This window comes from Hippichthys cyanospilos, chromosome 20 (genome assembly GCF_059441005.1).
Source record: "Hippichthys cyanospilos isolate Australia breed blue-spotted pipefish chromosome 20, RoL_Hcya_1.0, whole genome shotgun sequence".
Lineage (NCBI taxonomy): Eukaryota > Metazoa > Chordata > Actinopteri > Syngnathiformes > Syngnathidae > Hippichthys > Hippichthys cyanospilos.
This window is the reverse complement of record NC_142388.1, coordinates 9,495,365-9,523,239: the sequence shown is the minus strand read 5'-3', so window position 1 is coordinate 9,523,239 and position 27,875 is coordinate 9,495,365. Positions and strand designations below refer to the sequence as shown.

The 27,875-nt window shown below is 42.1% G+C and overlaps 2 protein-coding genes across 8 annotated transcripts in view; both read left to right on the top strand.

Annotated features, from left to right (window-relative positions):
- Window positions 1-357: 357 nt before the first annotated feature.
- Window positions 358-8,435, top strand: ddx1 (DEAD (Asp-Glu-Ala-Asp) box helicase 1). Of its 2 annotated transcripts, none has more exons than XM_088403169.1 (26): window positions 358-408; window positions 496-547; window positions 636-699; window positions 1,065-1,094; window positions 1,190-1,286; window positions 1,383-1,430; window positions 1,518-1,601; window positions 2,043-2,126; window positions 2,606-2,682; window positions 2,770-2,842; window positions 3,104-3,180; window positions 3,971-4,085; window positions 4,156-4,294; window positions 4,380-4,440; window positions 4,520-4,618; window positions 4,707-4,796; window positions 5,607-5,795; window positions 5,896-5,947; window positions 6,477-6,623; window positions 6,748-6,839; window positions 6,919-6,991; window positions 7,234-7,306; window positions 7,395-7,437; window positions 7,655-7,750; window positions 7,875-7,995; window positions 8,094-8,435. In XM_088403169.1, the coding sequence occupies exons 1-26, from the start codon at window positions 393-395 to the stop codon at window positions 8,222-8,224; spliced, it is 2,223 nt and encodes a 740-aa protein (XP_088259295.1). In that variant the 5' UTR covers window positions 358-392; the 3' UTR covers window positions 8,225-8,435. The 2 variants fall into 2 exon arrangements, with proteins under 2 accessions (XP_088259295.1, XP_088259294.1); XM_088403168.1 differs by having other exon boundaries at window positions 2,040-2,126.
- A 347-nt stretch (window positions 8,436-8,782) lies between these two features.
- The window catches only part of itsn2a (intersectin 2a), a 23,658-nt gene continuing 4,565 nt past the window's right edge, over window positions 8,783-27,875 (top strand). The window contains exons 1-29 of one of the 6 annotated variants that reach the window (XM_088404087.1): window positions 8,783-8,873; window positions 9,578-9,635; window positions 10,903-10,957; window positions 14,693-14,785; window positions 14,848-14,911; window positions 15,102-15,271; window positions 15,865-16,059; window positions 16,732-16,831; window positions 18,525-18,673; window positions 18,779-18,842; window positions 19,566-19,703; window positions 19,787-19,893; window positions 19,975-20,237; window positions 20,530-20,679; window positions 20,765-20,905; window positions 21,152-21,239; window positions 21,640-21,779; window positions 22,355-22,435; window positions 22,945-23,384; window positions 23,471-23,651; window positions 23,729-23,883; window positions 23,955-24,003; window positions 24,083-24,165; window positions 24,392-24,432; window positions 24,502-24,668; window positions 24,733-24,766; window positions 24,851-24,969; window positions 25,831-25,927; window positions 26,043-26,234. In XM_088404087.1, coding sequence (XP_088260213.1) covers window positions 10,951-10,957; window positions 14,693-14,785; window positions 14,848-14,911; window positions 15,102-15,271; window positions 15,865-16,059; window positions 16,732-16,831; window positions 18,525-18,673; window positions 18,779-18,842; window positions 19,566-19,703; window positions 19,787-19,893; window positions 19,975-20,237; window positions 20,530-20,679; window positions 20,765-20,905; window positions 21,152-21,239; window positions 21,640-21,779; window positions 22,355-22,435; window positions 22,945-23,384; window positions 23,471-23,651; window positions 23,729-23,883; window positions 23,955-24,003; window positions 24,083-24,165; window positions 24,392-24,432; window positions 24,502-24,668; window positions 24,733-24,766; window positions 24,851-24,969; window positions 25,831-25,927; window positions 26,043-26,234 — 3,508 coding nt within the window. In that variant the 5' untranslated portion in view covers window positions 8,783-8,873; window positions 9,578-9,635; window positions 10,903-10,950. Of the gene's footprint in view, window positions 8,874-9,577; window positions 9,636-10,902; window positions 10,958-14,692; window positions 14,786-14,847; window positions 14,912-15,101; window positions 15,272-15,864; window positions 16,060-16,731; window positions 16,832-18,524; window positions 18,674-18,778; window positions 18,843-19,565; window positions 19,704-19,786; window positions 19,894-19,974; window positions 20,238-20,529; window positions 20,680-20,764; window positions 20,906-21,151; window positions 21,240-21,639; window positions 21,780-22,354; window positions 22,436-22,944; window positions 23,385-23,470; window positions 23,652-23,728; window positions 23,884-23,954; window positions 24,004-24,082; window positions 24,166-24,391; window positions 24,669-24,732; window positions 24,767-24,847; window positions 24,970-25,830; window positions 25,928-26,042; window positions 26,235-27,875 lie in introns of all 6 variants that reach the window. The other 5 variants (XM_088404086.1, XM_088404084.1, XM_088404089.1 and 2 more) reach the window with 5 other exon arrangements.

The window sequence follows — 27,875 nt, the reverse complement described above, 5'->3', positions numbered from 1 at the left end:
CACAGTGGACTACGGCGAGTCGCGAGGGACCAAAAGAGAATAAAAGAGAATAGAATAGAATAGAATAGAATAGAATAGAATAGAATAGATTGTATTCATTTATATGATAAATGCAGTTGTGTTTGGTTTATCTTTTCCTGGGTTCAATTTCTCCTTTATCGCTAATATATTTTTTTTTATCAAAAAAAAGATGGAAAAATATTATTTACAAAAAAGCCCAAAAATAAATCGCCACGTGAAAACATTTTTTTCTAAGAAATGTAAGCGGCATTGGGTTACAGTATTTCACATTGGGAAGTGAAAACGGAACAGAAATGCTCTGTGTCCTTTCGATCCACTAAGAAAGGTGCACCCGCAGATTACGTCACATCCGATCAGTTCAAGAAGCAATAATGGCAGCGTTTTCTGGTGAGTTTAAATTCAAACTTTATCACGCGATGCGCATAACGTGTTTTGTTCACGTAATCTAATTGTAAATTAATTTCTTTTGTTTAGAAATGGGTGTTATGCCCGAAATCGCTCAGGCTGTGGAGGAAATGGACTGGCTGTAAGTCAATGGGTTGTCAACGTATGCACATTTCTCTGTATGAAGGATTCATATTGAATGTGCTTTTATTGGCATTTTTTCTTGTCAGGCTTCCCACTGACATCCAAGCAGAATCCATTCCGTTGATTCTCGGAGGAGGAGATGTCCTCATGGTGAGCCTGCCAATATTTATCGCATTTGCGAGCGGGGCCATCACCGGCGATTTTAAATTCACCTCTAATATCAACAATGCAATACAAAAACATTTATTACAGCACGCAATTTTGCTACAAACATCTTGTAGAGAGTTCAAAATTGCTAATAATCAGCTGCCATGACAAAAAAAATAGTCGATTGCAATTGTCCGTGACCAACCAATCGGGACTGAAATCTGCTGACATCCTCTGTGAAGGTAAATTTGCAGTTGCAGAAAACCTGGACAAATTATTTTGACATGACAACACACGGAGACAGAAATCAGATTAGATACACAACAACAAGGGTAAAATTTCACTTTTTTTTCCCTATTGTCCTGAAGGCAGCAGAAACCGGTAGCGGCAAAACTGGAGTGAGTATTGAGCAAATTCTTTCAAGTGGACCTCGATGTATACCGTAGGGGTTTGTACCAAGTGTAATGATTCAAAAATGTGCTTTGATTGTCAGGCCTTCAGCATTCCCGTCATCCAGATTGTGCATGAAACGCTGACCGATCAGCAGCAAGGCAAGAAAGGCAGAGCCAACGTCAAAACGGGCGGAGCTGGTGCGCATCTCTTTATCACTTGATTGATCAAATTTCAAGAGGATATGTCATGAAAAATTGATAAATCCCTCCTCTATATTGTGTCTTCTTTGTCAGTCTTCAACAAATGGCAGATGAATCCTTACGACCGCAGCACTGCATTTGGTAAGAAGAGAAAAAAGCAACAACAAAACACAAAGGATCATTCTCATAGTTCTTACTACCTTCTCCCTATTTGTTACTCCATTTCAGCAATCGGCCCGGATGGATTGTGCTGCCAGAGTCGCGAGTTTAAGGAATGGCACGGCTGCCGCTCCACCAAGGGCGTTACCAAAGGTGGGCCTCTGAAGCGTTTGAAGAAATGTATTTTAAAAAAATCGATATATTTATATGAGGACAAGAAAGTAGAAGTACAAAGGGGCCCACAATTAAAATGGGTTTGACACCCTCGATCCAAACAGTCTTTTAAGGTAATCAAGAGGGATTTTTTTTCCCCATTCTACGGATAGTACTTTCCAAAAATCACATTTATTCTTAATATCTGATTGAAAGGTTTGACTGACTTATCTGACTGTTTTGTTGACATTGCTTTTAGCGCCGCTCCATCTAGTGGATGCATAACGCAACCCCAGCCACTACTGTGGCTTCTTCTGTTCTATGCGCCTAATAATGCAGTGTGCCTTATATATGAAAACGCTTTTAAAATAGACCCTTTATTGAATGTGCGCCTTATAGTGCGGAAAATACGGGATAGAAAGCATGTGGTTTTGTCAGCAGGGAAGTACTACTACGAGGTGTCGTGCCACGACCAGGGGCTGTGTCGCATCGGCTGGTCCACCAGCCAGGCAGCTCTCGACTTGGGTAAGCTGCTTTTGTTTTTATGTTTGTTTGTTTTGTTTTGTTTTTTAACTCTTTCAGTGCCATAGAAGAGAAATATCCTCTTTTAAAATACGTTGTGTGCCAATGATGAGAATTCTCATTAAATATATTTTTTTTTTAATGAAAGGGTAGCTGACATCCTTGACGAGTGCTTATCTTAATATTAAGACAATTGAGCGCTGTAGTGATGAACTGTGACTATTAGATGTCAGTGTTGCTCGTGTTGGGGAAGAAAGCCATACATATTACACTTACGTACTTCTAAGTAAGGAATGGAAAATCAATCTTTGTCCATGTTTACATGGACATAGCACACAATATTCTGTCGGCCTTAAAAGATGAGTGAAAATGCAAAAAATCGACTGGCACTCTAGGGGTTGCCTTTTCCGATAACACTTGGCACTGAAAGAGTTAATAGATACACAAACAACCCATCTCGCAAATGATTTCCTCCTTTGCAGGAACTGACAAGTACGGGTTTGGTTTTGGTGGAACCGGCAAGAAATCCAACAATAAGCAATTTGACAGCTATGGCGAGGTCAAATGCAAATTTACATACAGTGGCTTATTTACATCCTGTTATGACCATTACCATTTTAATAAGTATAATTTTTGTCCTTTGCAGGAGTTTACCATGCATGACACGATTGGATGCTACCTCGACCTGGATAAAGGCCACATTTCCTTCTCCAAAAATGGTACTGCTGTTGATATGCATTGCACACTCATTTTGAGAGATATAATCAATTGATTCTGAAGTGGTCCTTCTATTTTTGTTTTCCTGGTCATAAATTCTGTAAAAATGCTACTTTCTCAGTAGACAACGTACCCACTCAAAATTTTCAACGGGAAGTGTACCTCATGTTGTATCCTCTCAATGTGCATGTTCCTTGAACTGTAAGAGGTCTCCACAATACAGTAGCAATTGTGTAATGTGTGTTGTTTTTTTACTCAACCAGGTAATGATCTGGGTTTGGCTTTCGAGATCCCTCAAAATCTCAGGAATCAGCCCTTCTTTGCCTCCTGTGTGCTCAAGGTATTGCTTGAACATATTTCTTATAGATCAGTGATTTTCAATGACGTACCCCCTATGATTCTTTTTTTCTTCAGACCAGTACCCAATAACCAAATGCTATCATTAATGGCAAAATTAATATATCATGTTTCGCAAAGAAGTCCCTAGTACACAATTCGGGAACAAATCGCTTCACGTTCCAATTCATTTGCTCTTAATTTGAAAACAACAACTGTACTGTTCCCGTCACATCAATAAAAAGTACTGTCATTCCCCAAATATAAGACATACTTGTGTATAGGACCCACCCTTAATTTTGGGGTCAAATTCTGGTATTTTCCATGTTACCGTGTCGACGCACCAACACTTCTGCAACAATGTAAAAACTATAGAAAAACAGAATAAATCTCATCCTCCTAGACTCTTCACATTTTCTTGTGTTCATATATTTGTTGCGCATTCGTTGTATTTCAGAGTTCCCACATTATGAGCAGTCAGCGAACGCCTCACCAGTGTAACTTTGAGTGCAGTTGTGTTTTCTTCGCTCGAATTCATTTTCCCATAAATACCCAAAGTTGAGCAGCATCCGTTTCACCAACTTTATGATTGTGTGTTTATATGCTAAAAGCTAACACGAGCTGCCGTTAGCTGCAACAGGCACTGGCTGCTAACAGCCAACTGACGTCCCTCCGGTAAATATTGTAAGCAAGAATACGGCCAATATAAAAATATGTGTCAAAATTTGGCTGTCAGGTATAGGTCATTCTAAACCATTGCAGTATTTGTAAATGCGTTTTCTTGTGTGTGCCAGAATGCAGAGCTGAAGTTCAACTTTGGCGGGGAAGAGTTCAAGCATCCTCCCAAGAGCGACTTTGTCGCCTTGGATCAGGCGCCGGACGGTCACACGGTCAAGTCCTCGCAGACTGGTTCGTACCCTCCCAAATGGAAGCGTTGCGCTTATCCGTGCGTCACAGTGCTTTGTTTCTGTTTTGGCAGGGAGCGCCAAGGTGAGTCAAGCCAAAGGCTCCAGCAACGCCCCCAAGGCGCTGATCATCGAGCCGTCTAAGGAGTTGGCCGAGCAGACCCTCAACAACGTGACGCAGTTCAAGAAATACGTAGTGGATCCCAAGCTCAGGTAGCAGGCAAATTGCAACGTTTCCATCTTACCAGCAGATGGCGGCAGTTGACCTTTGCAAAGGTGTAAACTTCTCTTTTTGCAGAGAGCTGCTGGTGATTGGAGGCGTGGCTGCCAAGGAGCAAATGGCCGCTCTTGAGCAAGGCGTACGTACCTCCCACCAAAATTCTGTTGCTGTCAACTTCCTGTTCTTGTCTTTTCAATTGGCACCAACTTCCTTTTTAGGTGGACATTGTGGTGGGGACTCCTGGTCGACTGGACGACCTCATATCCACCGGGAAGCTCAGCCTGTCCCAAGTCCGCTTTCTGGTCCTTGACGAATGTGTAAGCGTGATCCAGATATATGTTTATTCATCTTTTTCTGTGCGGTTGATTTACTGTACAGCCGTGATGCCGGTGTCGTTGTCTCCAGGACGGACTCCTGACAGCGGGCTACACGGACTTCATCAACAGAATCCATAACCAGATCCCTCAAGTCACATCTGATGGGAAGCGGTTGCAGGTACTGAAAGGGGGTTCTCAATAACCGTGACCAGCCCCGGTTACACAATTTTATTTTATTATGAGGCTGAAAATTTCTGTCACTAACACAAGACAAAATGAAGGCATTCAACGGTGCCTCGTGTTCCATTTAATTTGCTTTTGATTTGAAAATAAAACTGTAGTTTTCCTTTCCCGATCAACTCATTCAGACCCAAAGACAGATTTATGCATCCATAAATCTTTAAATCCCAAAGACATTCCTCTTTTTAATTAATTCACTCATCCAATTGTTTGTACTACCTAATTACAGTTATTGAGTTTTTTTTTTTTCAAGTGTTTTCCTAAACGTCAAAATTTATTGGTGTTATTTGAATCAAATTTCAAACTTATCAATTATTGTAGTTACTAAAATAGTCATTAGTTTTGAGTATTAAGTCCTAAAGCTATGAGGGGTGTCAAACTCGTTTTAGCTCGCTGGCCGTATAGAGGAAAATCAAATCCCAAGTGGGCTGGACCAATAAAATCATGGTATATATTTATATAACTTTAAATCAACAACTTTGGATTAATTATTCATTTTAAATACTGTCCAAAATAGTACGGGCACAACATCATGAAACATTAACATTACAATTAATCATGAAACATTTTAAGTTTTTCATTAATTGTAAAATTTCAGCTCATTTTTATACCTAAATTACAAAATCATCTTGTGGGCCGGATTACAACTGTTACATAACGGGCCAGAACCGGCCCGCAGGCCATATGTTTGACACCACTGAGTTAGATAGTCAGGTATGCCCATTTGAGAATGGCTGATCGTGCGCAGGTGATCGTGTGCTCTGCCACGCTGCACTCGTTCGACGTGAAGAAGCTGTCAGAGCGTATCATGCACTTCCCCACCTGGGTGGACCTGAAGGGCGAGGACTCGGTGCCGGAGACCGTGCACCACGTGGTCGTGCCCGTCAACCCCAAGAGCGACCGCCTCTGGGAGCGTCTGGGCAAAAACCACATCAGGGTGAGAGGCAGCTGATTTTTTATTTTTTTTTATTTTTTTGGTTTTACTTTTGTTTTTGTTTTTTCCAAACTGTATATATATGTTTTTTTTTGTATACTAGACTGATGAGGTCCATGCCAAAGATAACACCAGACCAGGGAGCAATTCCGCAGGTGGGTGTCAGAACTTTTTGACCTACAGCACTACTCCTTTATACATGTGCACCGTATGTAAATGTATTGTATTTACTGCCTTATATGGCGAAGCGGATTATAATGCGCACCTTCAATCAATGGCCTATTTCAAAAGTGTTTTATAATTTAAAGCACACTGCATTATAAGGCGCATAGAATAGAAGCTACAGTGGTGGGTGGGGTTGCGTTATGCATCCACTAGATGGAGCTCCGCGAAAAGGAGCGTCAATAAAACAATTGGAAAAATCAAACTTTTCAATCAGTAATGAAAAATAAAGGTTATTTGTGGAAGGTGCTATCTGAAGAATGGGGGAGAAATACATGCTGGTTACAATTGAGGAATTTACAGGGCGATTAAGTTATTTGATTTTTTCGTCCCCCAAGACTGAAAACTCACACTGTATAAGGCGAATTATAAGGCGCATGTCAGCTTTTGATAAAATTGAAGGCTTTTCAGTACACCTTTTAGTGCACAAAATACAGCACTTTTTTTTTCTGCATATTCCAGAAATGTGGTCTGAGGCCATCAAGGTGCTGAAAGGCGAGTACACTGTGAGGGCCATCAAAGAGCACAAAATGGACCAGGCCATCATCTTCTGCCGCACCAAGATCGACTGTGACAACATGGAGCAGTACTTCATTCAGCAAGGAGGAGGTAACAAATAACTATACCATAACATATATATATATATATATATATATATATATATATATATATATATATATTTATTTATTTATTTATTTATTTTTTAATCCATAATGGGGTGACTTTTCATCAGGTCCAGACAGTAAAAACCACCAATTCTCCTGCGTCTGTCTCCATGGCGATCGCAAGCCAAATGAAAGGAAGTACAACTTGGATCGCTTCAAGGTAACAAGAAAAAAACTTGCAAACAGGCGCCCCGTTTTGTTGGCGTTTTTCGAAATATGAAGTCATCTTGTGTTTTCAGAGAAAGGAAGTGAGGCTCCTCATCTGCACTGACGTCGCGGCCAGAGGGATTGACATCCGAGGCGTTCCCTACGGTAGCGCCCATGCAGACAAACTGTGGAGAGACACTGTTTGGTCTCCTTATTTATTTACACCTAAACTGCTACCCGTTTTGGTAGCTGTTTCTATTAAAAGCATGCATATACAGTACACTAACATTTATAGTGAACGGCACCAAAGTTTCAATTTCCACTGCAACTCGTTTAGGCAAAAATGCTGATGTTCCAATATTTATTTACTGATAGGGTTTCATCTAAACTGCACTTAATTTCTGCAGTGATTAACGTCACCCTGCCTGATGAGAAGCAGAACTATGTCCACCGTATCGGCAGAGTGGGTCGAGCAGAGAGGTGAGGACTTAAACGGGTGTGATTTTTTTGGGGGTTTTAATCTCATGTATCTTCAAAGTTACTCTGTATTTTCTGTATAAACATACAGAATGGGGTTGGCCATCTCGTTGGTTGCTATGGAGAAAGAGAAGGTAAACTTTTTTTTTTCTTCGTTTAGCTTTTTTTTACTATTTCAGTTTCTACCACAGCCCATCTAGGCGACTATTGTGCATTAAAGGCTTCTAGGTTCTAAATGGTGCTGCTACAAAATCTTTTCCTTCTCTGTTTACTTTGTGCCTCAATTTGTACGCAGCCCGTTTAGGCAGAATTTTGCAAAACTCAAACGACAGTTTATTTGCAACGATGTAGGTGTGGTACCACGTCTGCCCCAACCGAGGCAGAGGCTGCTACAACACCCGACTCAAGCAGGACGGCGGCTGCACCATCTGGTATAACGAGAAAGAGGTAAGTGGCGCGGTCCCAAATCTTGGCGGCGGGCGCATCCAGCTGAAGCGTTCACAAATCCCTCGCTCGGTTTCATTTTCTTGCCGCGTGGTCACAGTCTGTCCTCCACTCTCTTCAATGGCAGCTCCTGTCCGAAATCGAGGAGCACCTCAAGTGCACCATCACCCAGTGCGAGCCCGACATCAAAGTACCTGTGGACGACTTTGACGGGAAGGTTACTTACGGACAGCGCAGGACACTGGGAGGTACGACCAAGGTCCACACACATAAAATGTCATAAATATTGAAATTTAGGTGGACATGGGTAATAATTTTTACTGGCCTGGCTGTTTTGATGCGCTAGGGGGCAACTACAAGGGTCACGTGGATGTACTGGCCCCGACGGTGCAAGAACTGTCCAACCTGGAGAGAGAGGCCCAGACGTCCTTTCTCCACCTTGGATTTTTGCCCAACCAGCTTTTCAGAGCCTTCTGAACACAGCTCGGCTCTAGCTGCCCAATGCGCCCGCCACCCATCAGCAGGAGGGGCTACCTTAGTAAAAAGACCACCGATATTGAAGAAAAATCTTTCTTTCTGTATATTTAATTTAGCTGAGTAAGTTTGAATACCTTATTGTGAGAAATTGCATGTAAAGGTGTTTCAATGCCTTTGTGTTTTCTTTTTGGAAATAAACTGGTGGGCCCTCTGTGCAGAGTCATTCCTTGTATCGAATAATTTAAACAATAATAGGCTCATAGGATTGTAAAAGCTTTAGGCTCATTCAGCCTCCAAAAATTCACTTATGCCTAGTTTGAACAATGCACTCAAAAACTGTTCACCTTCTTTTAAATATGCGAAAAAAATTGCGTTAATTATTTTTTACTTCAAGTATAAATTGTATTATGGACAAAAATACTGACTTCAACTCGCCTGCGCATCCTTCCAAGCTTTTATTTTGAAATCTGTCCGTCGTTGAAAGTCCTAGTCGGAATACATCCATGAATAGACTTCCGGTTTGACTCCCGGGCTCCGCCTCCTTCCAGCGGGCGCCGCCTTCCTCGCTTCCTTGCCTCCTTCCTCCTCCACTAGCCAAATTGCCCTGCTGCGAATGTCTTGACTACGGGCAGCTGTTCCTCCGCAACAGGTAAATAACCCGTTAGCAGCGCTTTATTATGCTACCAAAACCGCTTTTAAATGTTGGCGTGTTCTTGAGTGAATTTTACGACTGGCGAAAGACACGTTAGCGTGTTCAATGTGAGTACTGATACACGCTGTCATATTTTTTTTTAACACGCTCTTGATTACCGCCACTTTTCATTTGCCTTTTTTTTTAGTACAAATACAGTCTTTGTTTGTTTGAGACTAACAGCAGACAGCCTTCGAGCTTCTTTCTCAAGTCAATAAATATTACCAGGCCTTTTTTCCCCATCTGCCCGTGTAAGGAAATGCCACAAAATTAGGTACACCTGATCATGACATTTTGTACCTCTTAACCAGTAGAGTAAAAAATATGGCCCGCGGGTCGGTCATGGCCCTCATAGAGGTTTAACCCGGCCCGCGAGATGTTTTTCAAATCATCATAACTCCTGAACCGTTTGCGCTAGCAACTTACTTCCAACGGATTTTGAAATCAGAGAAGCAGAGATTTGGATCCACACCACATACATTAGAGTAGCTGGTATGTGTGGTGCGTTGTAGTTCTGAGAGTGGCTGTAATATTTTTGTGGGGGGAGCAGCAAGGATCCTTATTGCGATTAAGAATTTATAGAGTATATTTGTTGTTGTGATACAGTATGTGAAGTAAGGCAACATAAAATGGAGGATTAATTGCAGATATGTTTTTCATAGATGACCCAAAAGGAGTTTTAACATTGATTTACACCTGCAGAAGCACAAAAGCGGGAAGGTAAATATGAACGTCAATACAGCACACACACACACGCACATGTTTGTACGGCTGTACTTGTGAGGACATTTATTGACGTAATGTATTTCCTAGCCCCTATACCTAACCTTAACCATCCGAAATGATTGAAAAACCCTAACCCAGTTCAAACCTGTACTCTACAAGTAAATCTTCACCCTCATGAAGAGGTCTGAACAAGTTAGTAGCTGCCTGAATGTCCTCACTTCTCCAAAATGTCCTCACTATGCTGGTAGGAAATTCAAATCGGATCCCACAAATATAGCCGTACAGGAACACACACACTGGCTTCTTTCTTCCTAGTGGCTTGGCAAAGCTTCCTGTACTCAAACAGGATGGTCCTTCCATGCAAAGTGTGTGTGCTTGCCACGTTCTCTTTCACACACACACAGATACACACACAGAGTGATGCATTGATGGGCACATCCAAGCGCAGGTGTCAATCAGCATGCACGGGGAGTCCTAGCGTCTTTGACTCGTTAGCTGAAGTGAGCAAATGCAGCAGTATGCAACCCTGCAGTCAATTCGTATTGTTTTGATCCTGAAAGCGTAGAGAAAGAAAATGAGAAAAAAGAGGAGGAGAGGCTGCTCTTGTGTATTTGACACTGCTCACTAACAACACACCTTGGGGCGGGAAAGCGTTTGTCAACCAGGGTGGATACGATTGCCTTGTTTGCACAAGAGAATTGAAAGTGCAGCACAGTTGGTACTTCGACTCACAAGTTTTATTTTATTTATTTTTTTATTCAAAATGGACGCGTTGAAATTCCAGTAATCTGTTCACGCCCCCAATATTTTTAACTTTTGTTTTCTGCTATTGTTCTCTACTGTTGCGTCGCAACTTTGTTATGTAGTCACAATTGAAACATATGAGAGGTGTGTGTAGGTCCAAATACGTCGGTATAGGGGGGAAACGTTTCAAGTTTTTCATTGATTTAAAAAAATTCTGCCCATTTTTATTCTTCAGAGTACATTACAAAATCACCTTGCGGGCCCGATTAGACCCGTATATTTGACAACCCTGCCTCAGAAGTTAGTTGCACTCAAATCTCCCATACAGGTTGCCGTTCCTACTGATCACTTTTGACCAAGTAAGATTGTTGCAAATGTGCTTTTGTAGCTGGCTAAATAGCCACTGTGATATTGCTCACTTTTTTTTTTGGAACCTAATGGTGAGATGTCTAAAATCTCACTTTCAAAAGCACACTCTCGCGCTCTCAATGAACTTGTTGGCTCTCCTTCTTTGCAGATGTCGACCAGCTAGCCAGCCGCGCGCAGGACACCCCCACCTGCAGCCATGAACGGTAAGAAAGCAGTCTCTCAACTTGAGGTGATGAAGTGTAATGGCGATAATATGAGGATTGGCATCTTTTTTTTTTCCAGACACTTTTATGCACTTGTTTGTTTTTTTCAGTTTTAGACTAAACTGTAACCTGTATCAACAGTGTAAAAACATAGTTAACATTTGTTGAAAGTTGATTTATTTTGCATTTATCTTCTATTAAAAAGAATACAAATTCAGGTATACTTATACATTTTTTTTATAGATAGTAATCTTATTTAATGTTGACTCAATGAGTAGGGTCAGGTTTTTCCTGCCTAGGGGGCGCTTTGCAAAAAATAATATATTGCACTGCTCTGTAGATACCAATACAAATGTAGTTCCAAAGTTTATTATATCCCAGCAGGAACATCAATGAAAAAACGTTGACTACCACTGTGCTAACTCATTAGCAGCTAGCAACCAAATGCATTGTGTGTCATGAAGATCCTGTCCAGGATGTGATCAATATCAGCGCAGTCTCTCAAATTTACGTCGCCGGCAGTTCATTTCCCAAACAGGTTTCCTTCCATCCTGCATCCCAATCAAAAATCGTGTGCGTATCCCTGGGTGAGGCGGTTAGCACGTAAACAGCGGTGAAGGCAACCACGTGTTTTCTTCCCCCGAGGGCGAGCAGACAGGCAGGCAGGCGAGGATGATCTACGGAGCTTTGACTCAACGTTGCGCTCCATTGAAATTCCGCACAGGCACCCCTGCTTTGTTGTGTTCCTTCAATATTAGCAGGAGGACCCCAGTGCTTTTAGAAATGTTTGCTATGCGCCATTGGAGGTGCGCTTTGCACATCTCGCTCGTGTCGGGTAGGACGGATCTGATGACATGTTCGGGACAGCGCTAGCGTGCAGCTATTCTGACCGAGAAAGGTGGTAGAAATGTCGTCCGCTTGGCTGGATTATGAAGAACGGCATCATCGTTTGTTGGTGGTGGGAATCGCAGTTTTCGTGAAGAATCCACTCGATACTCTTGAAGCTAAAACCGCTTTGTGCAAAATACTTTTTTTTTCCTTTATTAAATAACATGAGCATTTGAAACGTTCTTTTAATATAAATAAATAAAAAATAAGGCTGTAAGTAGAAATTATTTTGATAGATTTGTTGATTATTTTACCTATTAATGAATCTGATGTGAAAAAAATAATTTCCATCGCTTTATTCACAGTAGAACTTGTTTTCAAATAGACAGTGCAGAAAAATACACAAACCCTTTTTTAATAAATAATATGAACATTTAAAAAAAAGTGAATAAAAACAATAAGGCTGCAACTACCAATAATTTTGATAACAGATTTGTTGATTTTACCCATTAATCGGTTACAAAAAACCCTTTGCTTTACACATTGCAACTTTAAGAACAAGTATTGTGTTTAGTATATTCCTCCTTATTATACAAAATAATTATAATTAAAATAGGATCGATTATACATATGACAGATTAAAACCAATTCCAAAACATTTCATAGCATCATTGTTATTGCGAAAAAAATAACGTAGAACAAATGAAAAATCAAGAATTAAATATTTTATTTGAATAAAAACAATCATTGTAGAGTATTAAAATAAATGCAGAATGAAGTACAAATAACGCATGAAATAAGAGTAGAACAAACCAGAATCAGCAAATGGAATCCCTTTTGTTTTGGACTCAACGTTTAACTTGACTGCCACCTCCTGGCTCGGAAGCTTTTTTGCAAGAGGAACCTCGAGAGCATCGTCCCGTCCGTGAGCTCTCCGAACGGCGTCAGGATCGAACCGTCGGCGCGTTAAGGAGCTTTGCCGCGTCCCACTTGCAGTCCCTACGGGGCTGCGCCCAATCCTACATACGGAGCGGAGTAGTTACATCCGACGCCAGATTAATTACCTGGGGTTCTGCTGACAATGCCAGAAAGTGGGTCAGGCTGGCTAAGAGCGCTACCTGCACAGGTGTCAAGCATGATGATGTGAGGCTTAAATTAGGAAGGCAGGCGAAAGCATCAAATGTGGCCTCCTTAGAGCTGGACTTCACTGGTTCCACTCCATTTAGAACACAGTGCTGATCCAATTTCATCCTGGGGACTTTGCTCTGTGCTTGCGTGCGTGTGTTTGTGTGTGTGTGTGTGTGTGTGTGTGTGTGTGTGTGTGTGTGTGTGTGTGTGTGTGTGTGTGTGTGTGTGTGTGTGTGTGCGTGTGCATATTAGTCTTGCAGAGATCGGATGTTTGGGTTATGTTGGATTGGGGGAAGTTCCATCACGGGTAGCCTGGCATTCCCTGAAATTAGTCAACCAATGACTGGGAATGCTAAATGTCTTCTTCTTAAATATTTTCCGCATTATAAGGCGCACCTAAAAGCCTTCAATTTTGTCAAGTTTTTTTTACAATTAAAAATGTTAAAACACCCTGTTTAAAATTTTGATATGCTATACATGCTCCAATTTATTAGGGGACAAAGTGACAAAAAACGCCAGTTTTTGTAAAAGAAAGCATGATTTAATAAAATCAATCCAGAAACAGTTTCTAAATCAACAAAACAATATGTTTTAAGCTTATGGTTGCCATTTGATTAAAAATGTAGGTTTAATATTTAATCAAATCCTAATTATAATCTTTTGATTTATCTTGGCATTGATATAAACAGTTTTTTAATGTAATCACTAGGTATTTTTTCCTCATTCTTCAGATAGTACTTTCCACCTTTATTCTTCATTTCTGATTGTTTATTAGTAGTTTGACCCGACTTATCTGATTCTTTTGCTGACATTGCCTTTAGCGCAGCTCCATCTGGTGGATGCATAACTCAAGCACTGCCACTACTGTAGCTTCTATTCTATGTGCCTTATAATGTGATGCACCCTATATATAGTGCGGAAAATACAGTCATTGAATCCTAATTCTATTCTTGTCAACTCTTAGTACTTGGAATAGAGTTAAAAAAAAATCAAGAATGGATCGGTTGCCAATGTCCCCAATTTTAATATGCATAAGCAAAGACATTTGCATAAATATGTGTGACGCATCAGTTTGCAGCCCTCTGAAGAAATGATTGATGAATGGCTTGCGACAACTCCATTCATCACCGGCAACAACGTTTTCCTCATAAAAAAAAAAAAAACAACACACACACACACAGCCGCTTTCAGAAATAGTTGTTGCATCACTTTATGATTGGATCGAGTCCCTTGTAATTAATTGATTGATAGCTTCATCTTGTGGCCCAGCTGCATATTTAATTGCCTTGAGATATGCCGCAGGAGCAAAAGCAGCTCACGGAATTTTGATGCATTAATCAGTGGCCAGAATAGCTTCAAGGGTGGCCGGCTCGTTCGAGAGGAAAATTATGCTTACCAGGCAGAAATCCGTCCTCCAAACTTTGAAAAAGGTTGTGCGCAAGATGGAAATTACAAGATCTCATCAGTCCACATTTATGGCCCAAAAATCCAATCGATTTCCTAATCAATTTTGATATTTAAGACTGAAAGATGTCTGCTGATTTACTTATTTTGAATAAACACAAAACTCTGTTTGCATACTTGGACTTGAATTGAAATGCTAAAATTAAATGATTTGAACAATATGAAATAATTACAATTGAAATGCTAAAATCAGATGATTTGAATAACTTCAAGTTAAACAGCGGTTCTAAACGATTACTCCAGAATTTGAATAGTTGTTGATTAAATGGTTAATTAATTTTGACACCTTTATTTTATATACCTCCCTTTGTGCAGGCGGATCTAACGCTTGGTCCATCTCGCCAGAAGAGCGGGGGAAGCACGACAAGCAGTTTGACGCCTTGGCCCCCGCCCTGGGCTACGTCTCAGGTAGACTCTAGCAACATAAGGCAGGCTAGAACGTTCCGCGACCTTTTCTCTGCCACGCGCAGGTGAACAAGCCCGGGGATTCTTTCTGCAGTCGGGCCTGCCGCCATCCGTCCTGGCCCAAATCTGGTGAGTCGAGACCTCTCGGATTCCTGACGTTTGAAGCGCACAATGGCGGCCATTGTTTGGCTGCGCTTCAACTTCCTGCGTTGCTCTTACTTCCTGGTCCGCCTAACGACCGTGTATGCGTTAGTTGCGTCGCTAACAGTTTGGACATTTTGTGGTTTGGCTCTCGGATTCCCCGCTGTGTGGTTTTCAGGAATCTCGCAGACATGGACGGCGACGGCAAGATGGACAGGCAGGAGTTCTCCATCGCCATGAAGCTGATTAAGATGAAGCTGCAGGGCCGCACTTTACCCGCCGCGCTGCCCATGGCCATGAAGCAGCTTCCTGTCGCCAATTCCTCCGTCCCTTCCTCGGCCCGATTCGGTAAAAAACAAGCAAAAAGAAGAAGATGGCTCATGTTTCAAAGAAATGCAACATTTTGGGAAAAATTTCAGTAAATGTTCATACGAATTTAAGATTTGGGCTTTTGAAAACTCAGCAGCCATCATTTTTTTTTCATTATATTTTATATATACTGTATTTATTTTATATATTTTTTTTTTCCATTCACAATTTTTTTTCATTATAATAAATGCATTTGCGTATGTCGTAAATGTGTTTTTCCATTTGTTTTTCAATAGTATCCTGTATGTTTTTCCATTTACACTATTTATTTTATTTCATTTTCTTTTCATTTATTTTATGTTGTAAACATATAAAAGCCCCTCCCCACACAGTTTCATCTTTTTCAACACTTGCTGCACGGTTGCGGACCGGCGGTTGGCATTTCTGCCTTAGCCGATCAGAAAGCAAAACACAAAACACGTTTATCTCGTTTAAAACAAAATATTAAAAATAAGCTAAAAGGCAAGTCCACAAAAGGTGAAACGTGTTATAGTTTTTTTTTTCTTTTTTTTGTCTTTATCCTAAGCTGTCCCTCCACATGAACTAACCCATGTTCCACGTCCTCCTTTCAGGAATGGGCTCATTGCCGAACCTGTCGCTCGGCATGCCGCCGCCCATGTCCGCCATGTCCATCCTAACCCCCATTCCCGTTAACCCCCCCATGCGAGCGGCGCCGCCCATGATGCCTCTCATCACCCCGCTGGGAAACGCCGGCTTTCCCCGCTACCACCTGCACTACCTCGCCCCTCCGCCTCCCGTGGCTGCAGGTCGGTTTTACTGACTAACTAAATTAACTTGGTCTAAGCTGACATGAACAGTAGATAAGGACGGCTTCCAGTTGATTTAACTTGGGCATGCTTTGGGAATAACCCGAGGACAGTGGCATTTTTTTCATCTTATTTTCGTCCATCTCTCGTGTCCTCATCCGTCCTTTGGCTGCACCCGCTCATGGGGCTGGCTTGACCCAATGAGACAAGAGCCGCTCACGCTGGCTTCATCTCGCGCAATAAAAAACGGCAAGAGCATAAGAAGATAAGATAAGACGCTCAAGGCTGTGAGTGACCCGTGTGGCTTCTACAACTCGTGTTGTTTACAAGCCTAATTTGGACCAGCACCAAAATGTAATTTTGCATGTTTAAGTTTATTGCATACATTTAGGACTACAAGATTTTGTGTCTGTGTTTTTTTTTTTTTTTCATGGAAGTGCACTAACTGTTGGGATTTTGAGCTGGTGTGCTATAATTAACAGTGTAAAATCAGTAGTTTAACCCTCTTAAGTTGAGGGTCAAATTGACCTGTTTCCAAAATAAAAATTCACTTAAAGTGGTGAGTCATTTGAGGCAGATATCTGGATTTTGTCCTTAAATTCCAGAATCCAACCTTCCAAAAGTATCCACATGTGTGTACCCGTTTTATCCTCCCGTGTGGTGTTTTCTCAGGCCTTCCTCTGTCGGGATTTTCCTCTCCACTGACATTTTCCCCACCCGGGAGCGGCAGCGTGTCTCAGGCCAACTCTCTGGTGGACCTTGGATCCAGCAGGTGAGCCTGCAGAGAAATGCATTATTTGCATGTATTCCTTCACAAAACGTGCAGAAAAAAAAGTTGATTATTGATGGAGGCTTGTGATAACTGGGCACAGCAGAAAGTACTTTTTCCTAAATCAGCAGATGACAGCAGGATGTTTTGCAAATTTGCCTATTTCATGCAACAAATTACAAACCATTAGCTTAAAGTCCCATGTTTAGCCCATTTAACATTCCAGGCAGATTTTGTTTACAATGAACGAGCAAAGAGGAATGCCCCTTTCTCGGGAGATGTAATATGGGCTAAACAAAAAGTTCAACGGTAGGCTTTTTGCCACAATAGTATCTAATATCCCTGATCCTCATTGGTAGCGCGCACGTGCCTTTAGGGAACAGGTTAGGTCTTGTATCTGATTTCACTTTTTTGTTTTGTATGCAGTCCTCACCTCAGCTGAAAATGTTCAAACAAGTGCCAGGAATGTGCATACAACTCATTCAATAACCTTTGTGTCTTTCCTGTCCGTTTCCAGGCACAAACGCAGATTTTCATTTTAATGCAGCAGAATCTGTTGCCAGTTTTACCACGTCGGTATCGCGCTAATGTCAAAATAGCCCAAAGTGTTCTCATACTTTTCCCACCTTGCTAGGGGCGTAGTCAGAATTTTGTGTGCGTGTGTGTGTGTGTGTGTGTGTGTGTGTGTGTGTGTGTGTGTGTGTGTGTAATGGTGTGGCCAGGATGTCCCAAGACCTTAGTTAGTCAATTTTTTTCCAGAGGCATGTCCTGGTTTGAATTTTGATCCGGCAGAATCAGGCTATTTTTTTCTTTTTTTTTTTTTTACCAGTGTAAATTCCCAGTTGTAACATGTTAATAGAAGTCGCCCCACCCTCCACCAGTGGCGTAGCCAGAAATATTTTGACAGGGTGGCCAAGGTATCGCAACACCTCAATTTAGCGTGATGTGAAGGTTTCATGGTCAAGTTATTACCGTAATTACCAAAATATAAGACACACTTTTTTTTCCCCCAAACATGTTGGCCAAAAGTATGGGTGTGTCCTATAAACGGTTACTTAAAAATTTTAATTATTTATTTTTATTCAACCTCATTGATTTGTCAGCCACATAAGCCAAGTTTTGACGCACAGATGGCCATATTAATATCGGCCATATTCTTACTTACTATCACTGTAACGGGTGGACATCAATTGGCTGTGAGAAGCCAGAGCAGCGTGTTGCAGCGTGTATGAGCTGATGTTTTAAGGTATTATATACAATATAAGAAGCAAGCAGACTTAACTAATGTCTGAGTCTGTCCTGCTTCACACAGAGGAATATTCCTAAAACCGAGAGGATTATGTAAAAGTTACGATGCCTTCTGCTGATTCATTAAAGACTGTGCCGGTTAGAAAAGACGGAAAGGTATTCCATTTGACTTCGTTTTTTAATTGCGGTCATATACACACGATCATAAACTTTCTATAACGTGGATGGTTGCGCAATGTTGGTATTTATGGCAAAATGAGCTTGTGCTGTGTCACAAGGATAAGGAAGAACTCCTGTGAGCACTTGCAACGATACACTGATGCTGCGTTCTCTGACCGCTCCTGATGTAGGAAATCTGAAACACACTTAAGCCGCAACAAACATGTAATTTTTTTTTTTTTTTTTAATGGTGATCTTTGCTAATTCCTGCCTCTTGTTGGTTACATAGTTCCAACTCTTCGTCCACCACTTCACTGGCTAGCAACTCCCCCAAGGCCACAGCGGGCTCCAACGACTGGGCCGTGCCTCAAGCGTCCAGACTCAAGTACCGGCAACAGTTCAACACGCTGGACAAACTCATGAGCGGCTACTTGTCAGGTGCGGCTAAAGCTAACAAAATAGATGCCCGACCGCTCAAGCGAAAACTGTTTCTGTTGTTCAAAAAAAAAAAAAAAGGCTTCGAACGCTTTTGTTTTATTTTAGGACCTCAAGTAAGAAACGCACTGATTTCATCTAACCTTACGCAGACTCAACTTGCTACAATCTGGTGAGTCCATCATTAATCTGGTTATTTTGTATTGACTTTTCCTTGCTATAGAATTTTGTCATCCACCTAGCTAAATCTGTCTAACCTGTCAAAACCTGTCTAAATCACATGTATACCTATATAAAAAAAAAAAACGTTTTTTTTAAGTTAGTTTTTTATGTTTTAATATACACACATACAGTATAGGGGGACATGTAAACTACTAAACTGCTATATCTTTTGTTGATTTTCTTTTCACCTTTGATTTTGTTTTACTTTTTTCCATTTGTATTGTGTTTATATTTGTGTGTGTGTGTGTGTGTGTGTTTATATTTAAGTAAATATATACATAATTTTGTTGTATTTGTCAGTTTTTATTTGTTTATGTAGGGCACATTTGATTATTTCATCGTTAAAAAAAACGATACTTTGAAAATTAGCACAATTGCGAAATCTTGCTTTGCGAAAAATGCTTTAGTTGCGGCATTTAAGCAAGTTATGCATAAACTCTGAAAGTTTACATTTAAACTGATTTATGTATGACTTGTTAACATTTTTGTACTGGTTTTATCTGTGAAAAAATTGAACCAAGTTCAAGTACATTTTTGTTGGATTTATTACTTAGAATAAAATCATACTCATCCAGAATGACTGAAAAAAGAAAAGGTTTTATTTTTTGCTCACATCGCCCTTATTTTATGATAAAAATTACGTCAGCTGCTCTTCTGTTTGGTGACTTTCTAGGAACCTGGCAGACGTGGACAAGGACGGGCAGCTGAGGGCCGACGAGTTCATCCTGGCCATGCATCTGGTGGACACGGCCAAGACGGGCCGTCCGCTGCCTCTCACCCTTCCCCAAGAGCTCATACCGCCTCCTCTGAGGTAGCATCCCACCACGACTCCGTTTCATCCATTATAGGCATCTGTAATTTTTCATTTGCTAACATTTTGAATCTGATTTGCAGAGGAGGCCTCAAGGGCGGCGAGCTCGTGAACGGCACCGGACCTTACAGTAGCCCCTCTTTAATCGACTCGCTGGAGATAGAACCGATCCTGAAGAACAAGAGTAATGGTATGCAATCTATGCACAAAGAAAAAGCTAAAGGTACTTGTGATACTTAGCTACCCCCCCCCCCCCCCCCCCCCCCCCCAGTGTCCTTCGAGGACAAGCTGAAAGAGAACTTTGCACGGGGCAGCGCCGAGCTGGAGAAGCGAAGGCAGGCCCTGGAGGAGCAGCAGAGGAAGGAGAGAGAGCGCAGGGCCCGCGAGGAGCGGGAGGACCGGGAGCGGAGGGAGAGGGAAGCCCGCGAAACGGAGCAACGCCGCCGCATGGAGGAGGAGCGGCGCCTGGAGAGGCAGCGCGAGGCGGAGCGCCAGCGAGAGGAGGAGAGGCTGAAGGAGGTGGAGAGGAAGGAGGTATTTGAAAATCAAAACAATTACTTAGAAATGAAGTTGATTGAAGAAGGCAGTAAATTCATATTTCAAGAAGAAGTTTGTAAGATTTAAAGGAGCAGCTCCATCTAGTGGATGCATCACGCAAGCCCTAGCTTCTATTCTATGTGCCTTATTGCGGTGCGCCCTACATATGAAAACACTTCTAAAATAGGCCATTCATTAATCCGGTGCGTCTTATAGTGCGGAATAGCGGTAGAACGATATGGATTAATTACTCGTGCCCAATCTTTTTTTTTTATGTCTGTGTGTGCAGGCCGCCAAGCAAGAGCTGGAGCGTCAGCGTCGGGAACAGTGGGAGCGCAGCCGCAGGGAGGAGCTGAGCAGGACGCGCGAGGGCGAGCAACAAGAACTCACTCAGCTCAGAGCCAAGAAGAAAAGTCTGGAATTGGAGTTGGAGGCCGTGGTGAGGCCCGCACTCCTCCTCCTCCGCCGTCCGCCCGCCTGCTCGTCACCCCGGGTGGCTAAATTGTGGGATTTGTGCTGCGCAGGGCAACAAGCACAAGCAGATCTCTGACCGCCTCCGCGACGCCCAAAGCAAGAGACGCATCCGCAAGGCCGAAGTGGATCTGGTCAACCAGAAGAGAGACGCACGCATTGCCGAGATCAACGCGCTGCAGCTTCAGTTTGAGGTACAAACAACCATAAAATGCTTTCACGCTGTGTGGAAATCATCAAATGAATATACATTTATTTTTATGTTTAAAATACATTATGTTGAGAGTGGCATGCTGAAAGACTGGTTAGCACAGAGGGTCCTTCCATATTCCCATAAAGATGCATGGTCGGTATATTGGACCCTCCGAATTGCCCTTAGGTGCGTTTGTGAGTGTGAATAGTAAAAAGCGCTCCTGACTTTTTGCATGTGCTTGCTCCAGGAATGGCAGCTGAAGTTCTCCTTGCTGGTTCCCGAGCAACAGAAGCTGACTGAGAAACTGCGTAACATCAACCTCAACAAAATATTACGTGCGTATGCCCCCCAAAACCTTCTAGAACAGCTGTGTCCAAACCTTTTCCTCTGAGGGCCGCATACAAATGAAGAGAAAAACGTAAGGGCCACATCATTTTATTTTTAAAATATTATTAAAAATTTAAAATATTACTAAACTTGGTTAAAAACAACAAACTTGCAAGCAATTACACTGTCTATACAAAACATAATGATGCAAATTTAGCATTTTTTTTTCCACACGTCTCAAGGTCCACCATTAGACTTTTTTTATATTGCGTTTGGGGCAAGTCACACGTATTTGCAGTGTATGCCGTGGGCCGCAAATGGCCCTCGGGCTGTAGTTTGGACACCCCTGTTCTAGAAGGTGTCCTGTGGATCTACATGGCTCAAACAATTCGATTGTTGACCTTGCAGCGGTGACGTTGACCTCCCTGGTCGCCAACGTGAGCGACAAAGGCGTCAACTGTCGCAAGCTGAAGGACCAACTGGACGCTCTGCAGAAAGAAACCACGGACAAGCTCGCACAGATGGAGCAATACAACAAAGAACTCAAGGTCAGGGAGACATAATAGTCAAGATATTTATCTGTTTCAGTGACTCCCAGCCTTTTTTCAATGATGTACCCCCTGGGGGATTTTTTTTTTTGTCACAAATGACAATACAGATTTTTATAAAATATATATAAAAAGTATAGGTGTACAATATTTTTACAATTGAGTCACTATAACACAATTTAGCAAAAGGTTGAATCATGTTCCAATTAATTTTCCCTTAATTTGGAAAGGGAACTGTAATATTCCTGCCAATTTTCAATTCACTCTGCTGGGTCTTTCATTTGTTTTGATCATTTAGAAAACATGTATATCATGTTATGTTACACACAATTCAATCGCTGTTGGGTCAACAACAGTCCATTTTTTTGTGTATAACGGTGAGCCTTACTAAAAACTGCTATGTGTATGTAGTTTCTTTAAATGCTCTGCGTAGAAGTGCCTTTTAACTCCCTTTTTTCCCTTTTTCTTCTTAATCCTGCTTCCTTGGATGCCCTTCTCTCCTTTTTCCCTCTCGCACTTTTTTTTTCTAATGGTCATCCTTGCTTACATTGCCCTCGCCGTTTGCATGTGGTCAGCTTGAGGACATGGATGACTGTCTCCTACGTGCACTTCTATCTCTGCTGGCCTGTCTCAGCCAACTCTTTCTTCTCTTCAAGGTTCTTTTGCTTTGTTTCTTCTTGAGATTTTCTTTTGCTCGATCCTCTTGTCCTTCATGTTTGTTTATATTGTGGACGGTACGTGTGGAGATAAAGTGAACCCCGCAGCCCACCAGAAATACTTTGTAATAGCATATAGATGTCACAATATTGCACCAAAGCAATCTTTAACAAGCCAAGGCTTAGAGGGATACTAAAGTTATTGACTATTTTCCATGGTAAACAATTATTTGTTTTGTTTATCATTAGCTATCTCATTAAAGGATTTTTCATGTACACTTTATACCATTAAAAAAAAAACTTTTCTACATGCTGTTGGATAAAAATGATATCACATGTGGTTAGGTTACCAGTCACGTCTCAGCAACACAAATGAACAAATACACGTGTTTGCATGCAATGCACCACATGCTGCTTCACCGGGACATTATTTGTATTGTATGTATCACATCACAAGTTTCAATCGGCCTTCTCCATTACGTTTTCATGACTCGCTGTTATCACGTCAGGAGCTGAGAGAGAAGCAGGCCAAGCAGCAATCTGTCCTGGATGACTTGCAGCGCGTCAAGGAGGAGAAACTACAGGAGTTGAAGAGGCGCAGAGAGGAGGAAGAGGAGCGACGCAGGAGGATGGAGGAAGAAGAAAGGCGCAGGAGGATGGAGGAAGAGGAAAGGCGCAGGAGGATGGAGGAAGAGGAAAGGCGCAGGAGAATGGATGAAGAGGAAAGGCGAAGGAGAATGGAGGAAGAGGAAAGACGGAGGAGAGAGGAAGAGGAGTGGCAGAAGAAGATGGAGGCAGAAGAAAGGCAAAGGAGGGAAGAGGAAGAGCAGCGGAGGAGAAAGGAAGAAGAGGAGGAGCGGGAGAGACTGAGGAAAGAGGAGGAAAAGGAGAGACGACAAAAAGAGGAGGAAGAGCTGGAAAGGTGGAGGAAAGAGGAGGAGGAAGCCCGGTAGATTACTTCTATAGTATTTTAGTGCAATGCATATATCGAAAAGTCATTTTTAATCGTAAATTTAAAAAAAAAATTCAACACAGGTGGGCAAAACTGGAGCAAGAGAGGACGGCAAGGGAGGAAGAGCAGCAAAAAAAGATTGAGGAGGAGAAGGAAAAAGAGGAGGCGCAGGCGTCTTCCAGAGTGACGCTTTACAGGGCGCTCTACTCCTTCGCCGCTCGCAACAAGGACGAGCTGAGCATCGACGCCGACTGCCTCATCCAGGTAGAATTGTTTTCTTTCTTTGTGTTGCTTACAACAAACACGCCAGCAGATCATGCTGATGAGCTGAGTGTCTCCAGGTGGACGAGCAGACGCTGGGCGAACCGGGCTGGCTGTGCGGGAGTTACCGTGGAAACAAGGGCTGGTTCCCTCACAGTTATGCCGAGAAATGCGATGAGACGGGCCCCTCGTCGCCCGGACCCGCTTCCTGTCCGCCGCTGCTTCCCGCCTCCAGGTCGGCTCAGTTTGACCTCATGCAAGACACATTTTCAATACTTATTTATTTATTTTCACCTTGACACTTAGAGCCCCAGATGGCGACAATGGAGTTCCTTCCCAATCAGATGTATCACAGGTCAATTTTACCAATTAATTCTTACTGTTCATGTCTTGTTTATTTTTCATGCTAATTCTGCCCTCCTTTCTCAACTCAGGTCACGTCCCCTTGGTCGCCTGTCACTACCTCCTCCGAATCAAACCTCAACCTCCCGTTCACTGAGGGTGAACTCGGCGCAGAGTAGGAACACAAACCAGTCTCTTATCACTCACACACTTTTTTTAGAAGTTCATTTCACTCATAATCATAAAAGAAAACTCACATAAACATTTCAAAAACGGTTTTATACCCTACCCTACAACACGCACACATCTACTTTCAACTACGTAATATTATAATAATATTATAACACATAATATTTGAATCGGTCCATGACTGCAACAACAATGCGCCTTTCTCGTTAAAGCTCGGAGCCACTGGACGGGGGCGACGGCGTTCAACTTGAAGGTACGCCAAAGACTCCAAAGCTCAACCGCTGCCTCCGACTTGACGCCTCCTTGTGTTTTCCCAAAACAGAGTATGTGGCGCTGTACACCTACGAGAGCCCTGAAGCGGGCGACCTCACCTTTGAGGAAGGCGACGTAGTGGTGGTGACGGAGCGCGAAGGCGAGTGGTGGCGAGGGTGCATCGGCGACCGAGCCGGCGTTTTCCCCTCCAACTACGTGAGGCCCGTGGAGCCTGAGGTAATTTGAGTTAATCTGCGGCAGCTGTATTTCTTTACTTCGCCGCTCACTTTACTTCTTCTAGGTGTCGAGACTAGGCGGGCCAACCAAGAAGCCTGGTGAGAACGCAAAACTCAAATACGTGCAAGGGATGATCACACGGATCTGAATTCCACCTCTGCTCGTCTCTGATTGGTCAGCAGAGATCGCCCAGGCTGTCACCGCCGTTGCCGCGACGGCGCATCAGCTGCAGTTGTCTCCCGGACAACTTATTGTGGTTCTGGCCAAGAACTCGACAGGCTGGTGGCTGGGAGAACTGCAGGTCAGTCAGCGTCTTTATTTACTGTGTTGCGTAGATATCAAGTCACAAATTTGAATTCAAAACTGTGTTTTTACATAAACACAAACCTTTCTATAAGTCCAGCTAATGTTTAGTCAATAAAAAGCAAAACAACAGGTGATGTCATTAAGTAACTCCTGCAAATGAATAGACAGTCGACACCGGAACTTCAGCCGTGTTAGGATAAATGAATAAATAAATAAGGCCCCACTGTAAGCAAATGTGTCCAAAAAATGTCCATCTGTTGCCTCCTCTCATTCATGTGTTCACTTAGTAAACATATTAATAAACGATAGGAAAAACTTGCATTACTTTATTTTTATCCTTCTTATATGTATACAAAGCAGTAGAATAGCTGTCAATAAGAACAAAGTTCCTCTCTTTGACAGGGCCAACCACCACCATTCCAGCTTCTCCTCCACCTGTTGTCAACTCTCATTCATTTATTCACTTATCTGAAGAAAAAATATAAATGACGGGAGACCATAAATAAAACCTTTCCCTTCTCAGAGCAAACATAATAATAAATGGTAGGAAAAGCCTGCATAACTTTAGTTTTAGCCTTCATAAATATATACATAGTAGTAGAATGATGCTTTTAAAAAATATTGAGGTAGTTATATAAAAAAGAAAATTATTTATTGTTAGTATTTAATGGTATTTGTTTTCACAAATAATGACCTAATATAAATATTATCCTCGATAGACACCTGTGACACACTTTGCAAATGTACGTGGAAATGCCAGTCCTTTCCGTTAATATAATTGAGTAGCTTCTTTCTTTATTTTATTTTTTTCGTCTTGGCCAAGCACAAATTCCATTTGTGTTGTTTGTTTGCGCAGGCTCGTGGCAAGAAGCGTCAGAGGGGCTGGGTTCAGTCCTCCCACGTCAAGCTGCTCAGACCCTCCAGCAGCAAGTCGGCCCCCGCGCCTCTGCCGGGTCAGCATTTACTTTGTTTGCATCCACATTTAGCAGGAGGCTTCAACTCAAGATACCTCTGCTGTATGATTAATAAATTTCATGGATGCCGAACGTGCTTTGTGTATGTCGTCAGTGTGCCAAGTCATCGCCATGTACGACTACACGGCGGCCAACCCCGACGAACTGAGCTTCTCCAAAGGCCAGCTCATCAAGGTTCTGGACAAGACCAACCCGGACTGGTGGAAAGGGGAGGCCGACGGCGTTACGGGCCTGCTGCCCACCAACTACGTCAAGATGACCACCGAGTCCGACCCCAGTCAGCAATGTGAGTTCACCAAAGACCTGCTCAAAAACAAACAAACAAACAAAAAAGAAGTTCCGATTAATATTGCGTTTGTGGAATATGACTCCGTATCAGGGGGGCGGCCATTTTGGCACTGGATGTCACCTGAAAATGACATCATAGTTACTCAGGGCTCACCAATCACATCTCACCTGTTTTCTGAGTTAGCGCCACAACACTTCTGTTACCATCCGCATTGTTCACGTGGTCCAAAAAAACAGATTAAAAAAAAAATCTGTTCCAACTGTGTCCTTTAATTGTCTCTCAGGAATTTAGATATTTTTTTTAAAGCTTGCTAAGTGAAAAAAAATTGCTACATGTATAACAAATTTAAATATTTGAAAGTAAATACACTAAAAAATTAAATTTGGGGGATACTGGGTACTGAAACTACCATATTTTCCGCACTACAAGCTGAACTAAAAGCCTTCAATTTTCTGACAGTGCATCTTATAAAATAACTTGCTGCCATGTAAATTCTTCAATCTTTACATCTGCATTTCAGTTATAGATGTATTTGATTACAATTGAAATTACAATAAAACTCCCTGTTTGAAAATTTCATATGCAATATACACTGTAAATATAAATTTGAAAACACTTTTAATTTCGGGCATTCAGTAAAGGTCCGCCTTATTACCTGGTGCACGTTATAGTGCAAAAAATAGCCATTTTCAGCAGTTAAAGTTTACCATTTTGTCTGTAATCAATCAATTCACGTACAATTAATACCTTTAAAATGACATAATTTGTTCTCAAGGCTCATGTAACAAGCGATTATGGCTCACCCGTTTTCTGCGTTAGGTCATGTGACGTTACCAACCTGAGCTGTAACAAGTAAATTAATATTCCACAAGCACAATATTAATCAGAATGTCTTGTTTAGACTAATGGATCAGCATTTTTTTTGTTACTTCCCCCATATGGTAAAATATTGTGTTTGCAATGCTAACACAAATTAGTTATTTATCTTAAGATAATTACCTTGCTTGTTTTGTTCATTTAGGCAAATTAGTCTTAATTCTCACATTGGAAATCTAAGCGTTCCCTGCCGCCGAGCAACTCAAGGTTGCGTTATTTAACATGCGCGGTTTTGTTAACAAGCGCCAGCATGTCCCGTCTTTAATTAGCACCGTCGAACAAATGCCCAGCGCTCCGCCCGATTTTAATTAGCGGCCGTGTAACACTGACACGGACATGATGAATATAAAAGCATGTGCATGGCAGACAAACCCCGCATGAATATTCCTGCTGTATTAACGTCTCTGCTCTGTGCCTCATCTCACTCACCTTCCCCTCCTCCTGCTTCATCTCTCCTTTCTTTCCTCTGTAGGAGAAAAAAAAGCGGGGCTTTCCTGTCCTCTTCCTCCTCCTCCTTCTCCTCTTCTTATTCTTCTTCCTCAGTTTCCCGCAACCCGGAATCCCGGCCGCCTGCGGGAACAAAACCAGCCTCACCCCTTTTTGACTTTTTTATATTTTTTGACTCTTTAACCTCCTGCACATTTTCTTCAAAACTAACTTTCACACCGAGACCCTGCAAAATTGCTGTACCGGAGCCACAAAAATATTTTTTCATCTTTTGAATCAATAACGGAGAGTTGTACTTAAACCAAGTGCTTCGCA